The 14832-nt window shown below is 36.5% G+C and overlaps 1 protein-coding gene across 4 annotated transcripts in view; it reads right to left on the bottom strand.

Moving 5' to 3' along the window:
* PALLD (palladin, cytoskeletal associated protein) overlaps positions 1-14832 on the bottom strand; it is a 194993-nt gene that overhangs the window by 102545 nt on the left and 77616 nt on the right. For all 4 annotated transcript variants that reach the window (XM_062619889.1, XM_062619734.1, XM_062619802.1 and 1 more), the window contains 2 exons: positions 6484-6603; positions 5362-5704 (listed from right to left, as the gene is read on the bottom strand). In XM_062619889.1, the coding sequence (XP_062475873.1) occupies positions 5362-5704; positions 6484-6603 (463 nt within the window). The remainder of the gene's footprint in view (positions 1-5361; positions 5705-6483; positions 6604-14832) is intronic.

Raw genomic sequence — 14832 nt, 5'->3', positions numbered from 1 at the left:
GTTTAGTGTTTTCACAGTCACATGAGAAACAGATAACTTGTAGATCTGATCAATCTGACTTCACTTATTCTTCAGTCACCAAACAATATATTTGTTTGCATAAGCATATTATTGTTTTGTGTTGCAGGTATCATATGAAGTATGAAAAGCCTTCCCCTTCCCCCCTCAGTAAAAAAGTGAGCATGATTTTTGGACCTGTTTATGGTCAGTAACTAAATATGCAGCTTTTTCTTAGTATTTAGCTCACAAGTGACAGCTGTTAGGAACTACAAAAGCTTATAACTAGATTATGGCAACCAGAAATCAGTTTAGAGAGAGAAACCAAACACAAATGATGAACACCATCTGTCTTCATTTTGAAGCTTCAGCGTCTACCTGCTACAGCCAAAGCGAGAAGTCCTGGAAAATGGATTTTTTTGCACAGAGGCAGAGCAAAAGAAAAGTAGGGCAAAAAAAAACCCCGTATCACTTCTCATCTCCCTTTCTCCTTCTAGCCAGCAAAAGATTGTATTTTTACATTTTCAAAATGATGCGTAGACCAGATCATTATGAGGTCAGGGATGAAATAATACCAACGCAAATGGGGTTACATGTTATCTCCAAAGCCATGTAAATACGAAGTACATATGATGATTAGTCTGCAAGGATTAGCACACAGGCAAGCATTTAGATCAGTTTGAGAACTCTGTCCTATGATACTAAGAGAAACCTTGAACACTTCTACAGGAACTCTGTATCCACAAACTACGCCGAGAGCTTCTCAGAAAAAGCTGCATGTTAGAAGAACCAAACACTTGGATTTGCTTTGCTTGATCATTTCCAAGCATTAAACTCATCAATTATTTCAGTGAGAAGGAAAGAAATTAAAAACAACAAAAATGTTTTAAAAGTCAAAATATTACATCTCAATCCTATAACGTGTCATATTTTCAGTGTAAAAGAAAAACCTGAAAAACATACCAAATTCCTGTGTGAATATTGTGCTGATGGCACACACACTTCCCATATTTTATAACTGATTCAAGGATGTTTGACTTTTCCTGCTAAAATACTGATTAGCTTTTATATAAGCAGGATGTACCATTAGTTGTCTCCACCTAATAAGGGTCAGAAAATGTCACTGCCAAAAGAAGATGGAAAAAGCCCTAGAAAATACATTTTTCACCTACCTTGAACCTTTTTTTTTGTTGGTATCAATTATTACAAAGAGATCCAGACTTCCATTGTTGCAGATTTTAAAAGGCTTGCAGGTCATTTATGATTACCCTTTAACACTATGTTAACAAAGGGATTGGTAAAAGGAAATTCCTCAGCAATAACTGCTACTGGTTTCGTGTCATCATATTCCTTGGTCTGAAATAGGCCACTGAAGTCACTGAAAGCAGAACACTTACAAACCCCCCATTTATTATTTTTATTTACAATTCCAAGTTACTATCTCTTCTTTGGTTTTCATTAAAGTCACCTTAGGAACTGGGGAAAAAAGTGACATTCTACTGCCTGAGCAGGCTGCCCTTAACAGCAGACTGACCAGCACATCATTTCAATATTCAAGTTATTTGTGACTATTTTGAGGAATATGAAAGAAATTACTGACACATTTTCATGTGACTGTGTCTAAATGAGAGTCTCTAGAATTATAAATGTCCCATAAAACTGAACTTAGGATAACAGGAGCAAATGGATCATTACTATTCAAAATCAGATCCATTTGATCAGTAGTTATAGGATTTTGAGGTGGAGCTGGGATAGTTTTATATCTCTACAAGTTCATGCAGCTTCATTACAGCAGATATAACTCAATACAACTCAATTAGGGCATTTTCACACAGTATTATATATTTATACGTAATATTTTAACATACTAAGTACAGGCAATCTAGCTTTCTCAGCAAACTTGGGTCTTCTTTTTCACAAGAAAAATGGAGACTAAATTGTCTGCAGTTCTCTAGGAAAGAACCATGCTTTCAAAAGTGCTCTTTCAGTCATAAGAATATAAAGATAGAACAGCTTAAAGACTTGTAGGAAGATTCAGGATTTAGCATCATTATAATTTGAAGAAAAGAGTGATATTTTTTATTCTAATCCTCTCAGTGGTTGTGTTTGCACACTTTTTTAACAGGGAGCTGTCTCTACAGCTGCAGCATCCTATTACCTGTGTAATTTCTTCTCTCTCCTACCTGCAAATACCAATCTAATATCTTAGTATATTTTCCTCATAAAATCCTCTATTTTTATAAATCATTTGTTAGTAAATGACAAACCATGGGCACCTCATATACAGCATCCTGCCTTTTTGCAGTCATTCAGACTGAGGATTAAGAGGGGTTTAAGGCAGCACTTTCACACATGGGCTACATACTGAAATTAATATTTCATCTCTCAAAATCAGTCAAAAAAGTGATAAGTATCTAAATACTATACATTTATGGGGACACTTCTGAAAGCTCATCTGTGCATTATACCGATATTGCCTGGAAAAGTCCAATGTACACTAATAGCTCAGTATCAAGTAGGTGCCCGCGGGAGGGATCTGAATTACAGAAATCTGAGGGCTTTTGGTCTCAGTTCAGCAGTTCTTCCCCTCTTGTCTACATAAACTCATCTTGCAAACAATGCATGATAAAGTATTGTGCCTTTTAACCATATTTAACATTACTGTTCTCTAAATTTCATGTTAAAAGATATCTGCTATTGACCGCTTTCCCAGTTAATTCTATGTACATTTTTTCCCAGAAATGTCTGTATATTATCACATTAAAATCTGTTTTAAATATTCCTAGCACCAGACTAAGGCAACAACTAATATCATTACTTAAGGATTACTTGAGTGTCTGTAACCACAAACAGCATTTTGTAGGACTGCAATCCAGAAAATAACTACAGTAACTCCCTGTAGCATGGCAGCTCTTGCACTGGACTGAATTGTGGTAAATCATTATTTTATAGCTGTTGGTTACAGCCACATTACCAAAGTGCAAATGTATTCTGTACTTCACAAAGGTACTCAGTCTCTCCTTCTAGTTAAAATAACAACAATAACATAATAATAACAGCAGCAATAACAATAAACAACACTAAACAAAAAACAGTCCATCATTCCCAAATCTTTGCAGTTACTATCAGTGTTGGCTGAATAAACTATTTTCACGGAGTTCACAGATAAAGCTGTTAGGTAATTTATGAGTTAACATAAGTTTGAATAGAGGTTCTTCAGGAAATTTAAAACTAGAGTCAGGTTTCATCAAAAATAATGCGCACTGATTCTGAAGCTTCAGACTTTCTACACAGCCAACATTACTTTAAATGTCTAAGTAATTAAAAAAATGTTACAATAAACACTTTTGCTGTTATGTCATTGCAAATATATGCTGCTTCTATCGTCAAATTCTAATACTCCATGGACAGATAAAACTCCATAGATGAGCTCTCTTCAAGAGGGACCACTCTCATGGCCGAGATAGCTACTTTACTACTTAGCTAATTTTAATATAACTATTTTACTAGCTTTGACTTGGGATGCAGTTTCCCAAACACTGAAAGCTCATTTGAAGTCTCTGCAGCCAGACATTCCTTTTCCTCCTCCTGTTAGCACACTTTCCCTTTCTTAGGCTACCAGTATGCTTGGGAGCAAAACACTTGGCTGAACAGAAGGCAAGATTTCCATTTTTCATAGCAGGACAGACTCACACTGGCTTTGGCCAAGCAAAACATGTATTATGACAGCAAAGAAGATCAGGCTCTTGCACATCAAATGTTGTTAATGGCAAAACACAGGACTCGAGTGCAATTGCCCTAGGGATTCCAAGGTCATCCATTTGGACATAAGCAACTGAAAGCGTTCTAGTAATAGCATGCCCCTCACATCATTATGTACTATGCTCAACTCTATTTATATGACGTCTCTATGTTTAAGAACAAAACAAATTTTGCACAAGTAGCAGTGAACATTATACAATAGGAACTCTATTACACAGCCTTTTTTCCTTCATTTAGGGCAGCTTCACTTCTGGAAAATCAAGCTTTGAGGTGAAATTTGCAGCAAAATGCTGCTCTGCTGGAAATTCCACTTCCTCTCTTCACAAATGAGTCTAGCAGCAGATGTGCTGGGTACAGGACCACCTGGCTCACTCCACATCACACATCATCCTCAGCATCCTCCCTCCCATACATGCAATCACCACCATATATATTTTTTAATTTCACCACTCAGTCTTTCTACTTCTCCCACTCCTCCTTCTCATCTACAGTTATCAGAGACTTCTTAGAATGACAAAGAGCAACAGAAAGAAAAAAGTGGTAAGTGCAGAAAGGGAACCCTGTTGGCTTGCTGCCTCAAGCATGTGGTTTTGTGCATTAAAATCAGCACGACTGGTACAAGAGTATTCTTATATGTGGCAAGTTATCCTGTGAAAACATGTTATTAAGCAAACAATCTTGCTAAGCTTGAAGACCGTATTTCATACTTCTTTTTTAACACATTTTTATGATTAATAAGCCCTTCTAATTGTTGGTGCAAATAAAAGAAAATAGCATTTTTGTTCCTTTGTCACACTCCAAAAATTCTTGAGGGAGATGGAAAACAAAAGTCTGTGCAATGCTCAAATGAATCTGTAAGTTAACAGTCAGTATAAGATCACTCTTGCATAAGTAAGGTATTATCACTAATTATTAGGTAAAAATATTTACTGTTTTTTTCACATACTTCTCTCCTCTCCTTTGAGCTTTTAATTTTCAGATTATAGTTATAAAAGAGCCATTGTAATCTGGCTCACAGTAGAATCAGTTACATGTTATATAAAAACATAATGTAAGAAATAATACAAACATTACACACCTACATATCATAGAATCACAGAATAGTTAGGGTTGGAAAGGATATCCACTGACTACACAAAACCAAAACCATTCAGAATAAAGATCACTAACCAGTACTGAAACGGGAATAGCATGCAAGAATCTCAGGCCACTGTGACATTCAGATACAGCGACTAGGAATAAAGAGTCCAGAGCAACAGCCCTACCACTTCTTTTTGGTGACTTTATCTTAAATCTTTCTACAGAATGTGTTATACATAATGCACTTCCCTTTGACAGAATCACAGAACAGTTAGGGTTGGAAAGGACCTTAAGATCATCTAGATCCAACCCCCCTGCCATGGCAGTATGAGAAAGAACACAGTTCTCTCCTGCATTCAGCTCTTTGGACATAAATCACAGAAGAAGATTGTCCAAGGGATAGACATGGTCATTGTCCATTGTCTAACACTGAATTGGCTCCAGGGAAAAATTTACTTTTGACAAATATCAAGTTTACAAGAAACAAAAAACCCAACAAGAAAACAATAAAAAAATACTCACAGCTTTGGTTTGGCAAGCACAGGTGGTGGCTCCTTTGTGGGTGAAAGCAAGACAGCTGGAGGTGGGATGGATTTATCACCATTTGGCTTGCTGTTAATCATTCCATTTACTCCATGAATGGGATGGACACCATTTGTTTTTTCCTCAGATGAATTGAGCTGCAGTTGATGAGCCTTCCCACCAGATCTCAACTCGGTATTGTTTGCTTGATGAGTCTCTGTATGTTTCTTAGGAGGAACCTCAAAAGAGCTAATTTCAACTGGAGGAAGTGGTGGGAAATGATGGAAATCATCACTGTTGGATTCTCTTGCCAGCAATTCATGAGTAGAGTTCTCTGAGTTGGCTAAAAGGAATCAAAAAGAATGTGTCTCCAAGAAGTCATAGACAAGGTACATGGTACATACATGCTGCATTTTCATTTTGTTAAAGATGAAATCTCTTTGGCTCTCATTTTTCTAGACCTCCCATTGCTAATTTATACTGAATTAGTTATATGACTGGCTATTCACTTTCTGATTTGCCCCATGCAAAATGCATAATAAGGATCTTTATGGATATCTCCAAATCTATTTCTGGAATCCAGCCACTAAGTGAGATTGGCAAGTACTGACAACAGCAGCTGAAACAGCATTTCCTCTACCTGGAGTTTCAGCATCTTTTAAGAACAAATAATTTAAAAATGCCGAAGGATGTATGTATACATGGCATGTTTGCAATGGCAGCTGTGTGAGTGCATTCCACTGCAGTATGTATGTAAACATGTTACAAAAACATATCATGCCACAGTTTTTTGTTTTACAAAAGGCATATGCCACCTTTGGTAGCATAACTTCATCTGCTTTCGTTCTGCCTCTGCTACCATCTAGCCTCAGAACCTCACTGCTTAAAAATATTTCAGGCTTGTGGCAGGCACTTTAAAATTGTATTTTACATGAATAGATATTAAACTAGGAAATTGGCCAATCAAAACATTCAGTTTGCTTTATATGACTGCTCTGAGGCCCACAAAACCCCTCTCTTACAGCAGCTCTTTTCTACATGGGAAGGAGACTGGTAACTTCACAGGTAAATTAATTATCTAAGATCTATGATTAAAAATTCTTCTTTCCGTTCATCACATACCTGAGCAGACAGTTAGTTGTGCACTGCTTGTTACTGAACCATGTTCATTTGTTGCTGTGCATGTGAAAAGTCCTGAATCTTCAGGAAAAGTTTCTGCAATTACAAGGGTACATATCTCTTCTGGAAATAAACATAAAAATAAACTGCATCATAAACTATTTAAAGCACCATAAAATGTTTTTGCATTTATGTTAGAGGACACCAGAAAATGCTCCTTATACAAAGAAATCCTGTGAGGACTGCCGAAGAGCTTCCAACATACATGACTTCAATGAAAATCCTTTTATATACAAAACAAGTGGATTCACTAAGCTGTTTTCAAAGTGGCCTATCTTAAATAGTGATTCTGCAGGCACAAGTCTGTGCAGTCATTTCACAACTCAGTATCCTCATTTTTATGGAGGATAGTACTAATTCATACAAATCTATGTACTGGTTTTCATACACAGTACCTGCAAGCTCTTTCTGGCCCTCTAAAACCACCAATAAGAATGTCATACTATTCCTTCTTTCCTGGAAGTTTTCTGTACTTAATGCAACATTTCAGATCAAACTCCATTCTCAGTAAAACCAGAAAGCACTTTGTTATCACTCTCAGTTAGCTTTCCTGTGTAAACTAGCCAGAAATACAAATTATGGATGCATAAATAGTCCTCTTTTGGAGTTTGGTAAGAGAATTTCTGTCTCTGCACAGCAGTGAGAATGGATAAATTCAAAATATGGCACAAATCAGCATCCCTAGACACTGTGACATAGATGTATTCCGTGGCTATTTGAAATCTATTCATTCCAATTTGATATGTCACAGTATATGCTTTGATTATACCAGGATCTCAGTCAGAAAAATTACATGAAGGCCAGACTGTTCGTATTTCAGGTTGGGTCTCTCAGTAACGTTTTCTAAATCAATCCCATCCATTCATAATGCACATACTTAATTATCCAGGCATTTATTTTTCAGATTCTTCTAAGTCACTTCATTTTATCTCTACTTGTAATGGTATTTAATATATATATATATATAAAATAAAATCACAGTATAGCCTTTCTAAATAATCCTAATATTTACACAACACACCTAGATATTTTTAGACCTGGGCTATGCTGCATTGTGGGTTTCCTTAATTAGGAGTTTCTTTCGCTTATGCTCATTTTCTAATCTCAAACCCAATTCAGAGACGTTTTACAGAATTCAGTTTCATTAGAGAAAAACGGACATTAACATGGAATCCTACATATCACAAAATCAATGGAATATAGCTAATAAAAACAGAAAAGTGAGGGAAAATACTTCAGACTCCAATACATCTTGCATGAAAATTATTCTGCAGTAGAGGTTCAATAAGGCAGGCTTCACATCTTTTAGTTCAAGGAAGGAAAACATTGTCTAATTTTTTGGGGAGTTTCGTTTTGTTGCTTTGGCTTTTTAATTTTTTTTTCCTTCCCTAATTTCCGCTGTGGAATGGCAGACCACTGTCTCCTTTAATAAAAATGTTGAGGAACTTTCACAATTATAAATGAAAATGTATCCAAAAACTCCCTGTACTGGAAATGGTCTAAAAATGAATGACTAATATTTGGCACACAGCTGTTTCTCAGACAGCAGAATGTGGTTGGTTTTTTGTCTTTTTTTTTTGGCAACACAAACCAGTCATTGTGTAGCTGCAAGAGGCATCTATGGTAATACTGTAGCACGTTGGATGTTAGCTGACCCAGATGAAGATTAATGACTCATGAAAGGTCTTATCAGGAAAGTAATGGGTAACACAAGCTAGTTTTTGAACTACTGAGATCAGCTTTTTTTAGAGTCTTGGTGTGTCATAAGCAGTTGAAGCTCCATTGTAAACCACACGTGCCTACTCCTGGACTGAACTGACTCTGGGGATGCAATCTGATACATGCAGCATACTAGTTTCCTGTTCATTTAACAGCAGAATTCTGAAAGCTGGGTATTTCAGGTCTGCAAATCACTCCTCCCCCATGCTGAAATCTGCTGTTTGAATGAGGGCAAAGGTACTGCAAAACATAACAACCAGCAGAAGTCCTGTTTCCCAAACAGCAGAGCTCATTAATGCATAAGGTTTCTTCATTTATTAAAGTATGTAAAAGGATCACACGAGAAGAGCTGATGTTCACTCTTCAGTGACACAAGAATTCTAATGGACTCTGCTCTGATGTGGTTTGTTTATGGAAGCAGCATATTTGTAAATTATACATGGTAAATTACAGTAATCCTTGCAACAGAAATTGAAAGTAAATTAATGATGAGACTAATCAAAGTTTAAAATTCAGTCTTCTCAGCCAGATGTGCAAGCTACTACACATTTGTGATTAATCATGACAAACTGGCTAAACTGAAAACAGACAAAAACACCCCTAAGAACTAATCAAAAGGCAGCTTGAGCAAAAAGCATGTGCAAACAACACATTCCCATTGTCTGTATTAATTTTTCTTCCCCAAAACCAAGAAATCACTAACCTCCAGGTGCTTGCTAAAAGGCTTACTACAATGAAAAACATGGAAATAAAGTACTAACTTGACAAAAGAAGCATTCTTTAAAGATTACCATAACACATTCTGGATGCATAGTGCTCTGAGTATTTTTCTAGCTTTAAAGCCTGACTTTTGTAATTATTTTTTCTTTCTGTTCCTGTGCAAAGTAGAATTGGATGATGTGAAGTAAATAATGTCTGTTCTACTTCCCGGCAATCACCAGCTGACAAATAATTTCATCACAAAAATGCGTTCCAGAAAGCAGCTCTGAAATGCTGTTCTCAGGGCCTTAAAATGTATTTAACACTTGACTAAAGGAATACAAAAGCATTCTGTTCACTGAAACATGTAAAATGCTTAGGCATGCAATTACTTGACTACTTTGTCAGTTATCTAGAAAGAAAGATTACATTTTATGCAGTAATCCTTTCCCTTTATGGTTCATGAGTCCATTAAGAAGAATTATCTTTGGTAAAACAGAAGACTGTTGCATTTTAACAGATTTCATCACTGGTGATTTGCTTACTTCATAATGTTTCTATGTATTGAATTAAAAGTTGTTGAGTACTTGCTATATTTGCAGTTTCATCGCCAAATGTGATCATTAGCTTCCTCCACTGTAATGCACATATAGTCCTGGGAAGTAAGTATGGTCTTTAAATAATTGTTGTTCATTAGGATGCAAAGACCAGAGCTATTTCTATAGGTGCAGGTTCAAAGCCATAAGTTTTCTGATATGCAAAGACAGGCATTAGTCAGAATGGTGGTTTCCTGGTAAAAATCTAACCAAACACAACCCTGCCATCTTGTAGACAACTTGTCTCTCCTTCTTCTCTTGTTCCCCTAGTCTAATGTTTAACTACTAATGTTTAACTCCCCTAATCAGATGTTTAACTACAGCTTAATGGCAAAGCAAGTTACCATCAGGAAACTTCTCGTTTAGGTATCTGTGCATCTTTTATGCACATGAGAATGAGGTAGTGTGAAAACGGAGCAGAACTGAATATGCAAAGGAGCATAACAGATGGCATTGCAGACCTGTAGATACCTTAACTTGCAATAACACACTGAAAAAATATTTACCTGTTTCTGATGATCATTATGGTATATAATTTTACTCAGACAGGCAGCTCTGCCTTATTGAATAGGCTTTATGCCACTCAAGAAATGAAGAGACAGGTTTTAAAAAAATACACAGAACTGCCTGTGCTTTAAGATACCTCAAACAGCACTTACAAAACGCTTAGAAGAAAACTGAACAACAGCAAATTTGATTCTGTGCAATATAATCCAGTTTTAGGACAGAGAGCCGCAGTTTTAGGACAGAGAACCCAGGTTACAGCAAATGTAATCAATACCCAAGATGGCTGCCAACTAGCTGGTTCAGGTACAGTGAATACAGTGAATATAATTTACTATACAGTGTATAGTGACTACATGATGATACAGTATGATACGATAATGACAGCATGGACTTTAGTCCCTAAAGCAGCATTCAGGTTTGAGGAGAAATCAAGCTATTTATCAGCATCAAGGAAAAGTTTATGCTAAAGCTTACACTAAGGCAGTTATGATACTGCAGTTGCCTAAGCCAGGTATTCTGAAGTTAAGTCAGGTGTACAGATCGAAGCTGAAATCAATGTATTCAGCAGTGTAACTGTGATGACTAATGTATCCCCATAAGCTTTGAATATTTACAACTGAAGATAAATAGCAGCATTTTCTAAAAAACAAATAGTGCAAAATCAGAGATTTACTTTGAATTTGGAAGCATCAAGAAGCACGGAAAGTCGTGGTAGTCAGACTTAAGAAGGGTTCACTGACAGGACAAGAATTCTGTAGCTCAGAAGCGTAAGTACAACTGAAAATGTAACTGAGAAGCAATAGCACATAGGTTGATCAGACCACCTTTAATGAAAGATGATTTTAGTTTATTTTCAGTTTTTCCTCTCCATTTGGCATCTTGAGCTATAGCTCATTGGAGACAGCTCTCTTCAAGCCTTTCTTTGCTGCTCAGCAGTGAAAGAGAGAGCTAGACTCCTAGTCATAATCCTTTCGTTTTCACTAAAAAATGCAAGGATCCAACATGCACGCAGACCTACTGAAGTTTCTGTGTTTTGAATCTCATCAACTATCAAAAAGCTGATTTTCTTTGTGTGAGAGGGCAGTAAGGATTTCTGTAACATTTGCCATATATTTTCTGTTTCCAATACGCAGAAATATGGGGAGATTTCTAAGGGACTTACACAGCACTTCCTTATGCTTACTGGAACACAGCAGCCAGACAGGGAACAAGAAAGTACAATCCAAGAGAAGTGATGACTATCTTTTGAGATGTTTCTGGTGAACACACACAGTATCGTGCTTAGGAAAATAAAGCATGTATATGTGGCAATTCCTTGGCAATTTAAGAAAAATTACTTCATATAGTTTTCTTCTTACATGCCATTAGACAATTGTTTTAATGTAATTCAATACAGTTTGTGGCTGCCTCCAGACAGCTGAGTAATGGTCAAAATACCAACAGCTGGCAAATGACTCAATGGGATTTTTCATTCTCAGGCAGCCTGTTCTTTGAAGGATTCAGTCAGTATAAAGTCAAAACTTCCAAGAAAGAAGAAAGAGCAGGTAATTTGACAAACTGTGATGTTGGCTTTATGTAATCTGACTAGCTATTAATTCACAAAGCAGTCTAGAGAGATTTGTGATGCAAACTGATTTCTGTCTAGACAGAAAAAGGAGTGCAAAACACATTAGGATAGATAGAATGTACCCAAAAAAAGTATCTAAAAAACCTCCCTTTGCTTCTTAATTTCTTACTTATGTGAGTTCATGGAACATTTTTCTCTTACATAATTAATACTGACCTAGCAAAAAGCAACTGATGTTTCTGAGCACTAGAAATTGTTTATTGACAGTTGGACTTTGGTTGACAACCAGCAATTAAAGTCAACACAACTTGTTGCAATTTATGTAAAAATCCATGGAAGCTGTACACTTGGAAAAATCTTTACAAATCATGTCCATTTTTCAAAATTCTAAATACTTATCTAGCATAGGCATGCTGGTTTCAAACCAGTGTTGCACATATATTCACCATCTGCATTGAATACCAGCTGTGTGTTTGCTTATGGACAACTTCCTCTGCAAGTAGTTTTGTCTGGCTTCTCAGAGTCTGAACTGCATCACAAACCAGTGCTGTACCTACTGTATTTCTGGTACCCACTCAACTTCCTGCTGTAGAAGAATTAAGAGCCTTCATGGCATCCTATAAAACAGTATTACTACTAATACACGAAACACTCCTCATCATTTATGTCAAAAAGAAATATTTACATTTTGCCCAAACTTTATTTACATTCCCTTTGCAAGCACGGAGTCAATTCCTACACAAATAAGTCAATAAGTGTACTGTCATTAATTTTAGTGGAGAGTAAGACAGTGCACATTATTTAATAGGGTTTAGTAGGAACTGATACTGCACAAATCTTACAGGGATACTATTTAGCTCAATGAATGCAGGGAGAACAAAATACCAAACTGAAACTCTTTCATAGGTTTTGAGTAGCAGAAGGGTTCTTATAAATATAGTACAATGGAATTACAAGCATGAAAGAAAACCCCAAACAACAGACTGCTGTGAGGCATTTACTACTGTTATGTCTATTAAACTGCAGTGATACAGTTACAAAATAGTATTTTGAGATGCCTTCCTGCTCTTGCCTTGCCACCTACCTTGAGAGTGGTGTAAGATACCTTGATAGTAAGTAACTTTTATGTACCTGGGAAAACTCACGAAATACACCTTTCATGTAAGGATCCACTAACTAGCACTCTTTAGAAGCCTTCAGCTATCCTCTCTCAGGGTCTGCAAGCTAAGCAGACATGGGAAGCATGTACCATCAACATGGTGGTACAGGTATGTTACAAGGCTGGAAAGGATATTATTTTTTTGACTCAGAATCCCACCTTGTATTTCCTCTTTCATTTAGTAGTTATGAAAGGAAATTGCTAGGTTTGTGAGCTATCATAAATATTCTTACTTATTCCACAGTAATATCTGTCAGGCCATACAAACCTTGCAGCTAGCAGTTCTGAACATTACTTAGTTGCCCATAAAAAAAGACTTCTAGCAAGAGGCATAATATACAATTTCCTTTGTATTCAATTATTCACAGAATGGAATTTGAACCTTTTGTCTCAAACAAACAAGCACTTCTCCTTTCTACTAGGTAACAGTGCATTCCTGCTCTGAAATATTTTGTTGACGTAGCATAATACACACTATGTTGCCTAAAGAGGGTGAAGGGGCAAAAAAAGATTACAAAAGGAAGCAAACATTATTCAGGATTGTGAGTTTTGACAGAACAGTTTTAAATCCGCTATTAAAAGCAAAACCCTCAGATATGCTATGAAATTTGGACTTTGTAGAAACTTTGTGTAGTTTCAGTCCTTTCAGATCCTTTCTATCATGTTAAAGGAGCCAAGTGAATGCAGTTCAAGTCATTTTGTAGAAAAGAAGCTCCTGGTAATAGTGACCTAGATATACCAGGTACTATTCTCATAGCACTGGTAGATTAAATCTAGAAAAGATGATACTACTTGGTCAAGAAATAAGTTTCTCTGGGAAGGGGGAAAAGGTCAACCCATTGATCTGATTGTTTTGCCCTTTTTTAAGACAAATCTATTCTCCTTTATTTCTTTTCATATCAAAAGGATTGAAATGATATTGAAACTCTCCTTGAACTGTTCTGTACTGTAACTTACAATTTTTAAACTTTACAGTTTGGGTTATGATTGCCTACTGTTAGCACTTGGAGATTCTTCATTACAGGTTAATTTGGTTTTCTAGCACTGTTCAATCCTTCACATAGCTCACATTTCAAGCCTCCATTAATTGAATCATTCAGTTACATGTACTGGGCATCAGCTGTTACTAGAGGTGATGCTGCTGCACACAATTAAATATTAACTGTCAGGACAGAGCATGTATGCATGTGTGCATGCACACACATGTGTGTATGTATATGCATATATGTATGATGGTCATGAAGTAAAATAGGTATATGTGTGTAGGTATATTTGTGAAGCAGTAAGAAAATTGAGTAACTGATAAAGAAACCAGGAGCTTTTTCCCTCTGCACCTCCTCTCCTTTCCACAAAACCTAAGAGAAAGCTGCATTTCTCTTAGGATTAACCTGTCACTGCTGTTTTCTAGTCCATATCTTCATAGCCAAACTGCTTTTTGACAAACATCACTTAGCCGCTATGTCTGTTCTCCCTGCAGTCAGACTGCCAATGCAACCCCCCAGATTTCATAACATCCCCCCATTGCTAAGGTCCTTCAGTTCAGAGACACTCTTTGGGAATACCCAGGTCTTAGAAAACTTTTCAGTTTTATCTTTTTGCTCCATAATTAAATCTCTTTCCAAATTCAAGCATATTCAAGCAAAACCAGCCACCCTCTTAATGCAAGGCTCAGACCATATCACTGTCTTGTCTTCTACACATTGTTTGACTCAGAAGAATTAAAGAACATTCTCAGTTTTTTAGCATCCACTTATTATTGAAGAAACCACCACAGCATATAAAGATGTATAATAGGAAAATGAAGCAGCCAGAGAAAAAACTGTAGTTGGAAAACCCCTTTGCTTTCTGAAACCTAGGACTTTTACCTTGAGAATAGGCTAGAAAAATTCTATGTGCCCTTGTTTTTGAGGATCAGCTTTTACTTGTATTTAAGACAGTTCATATCTGCCAAGCTAGACTGGCCAAACTAGTATTTAGTGGTTGGGTGTTATGAAACTCTTGCAAGTACAATCTGGGTAATGGAATTTTGAGGGATTTGTTCTTTT

This window comes from Pezoporus occidentalis, unplaced genomic scaffold (assembly GCF_034315485.1).
Source record: "Pezoporus occidentalis ecotype Australia unplaced genomic scaffold, CSIRO_AGI_Poc_V1 ctg1, whole genome shotgun sequence".
Lineage (NCBI taxonomy): Eukaryota > Metazoa > Chordata > Aves > Psittaciformes > Psittacidae > Pezoporus > Pezoporus occidentalis.
The sequence above is the reverse complement of the archived record's forward strand: the minus strand, read 5'-3'. Positions and strand labels throughout refer to the sequence as shown.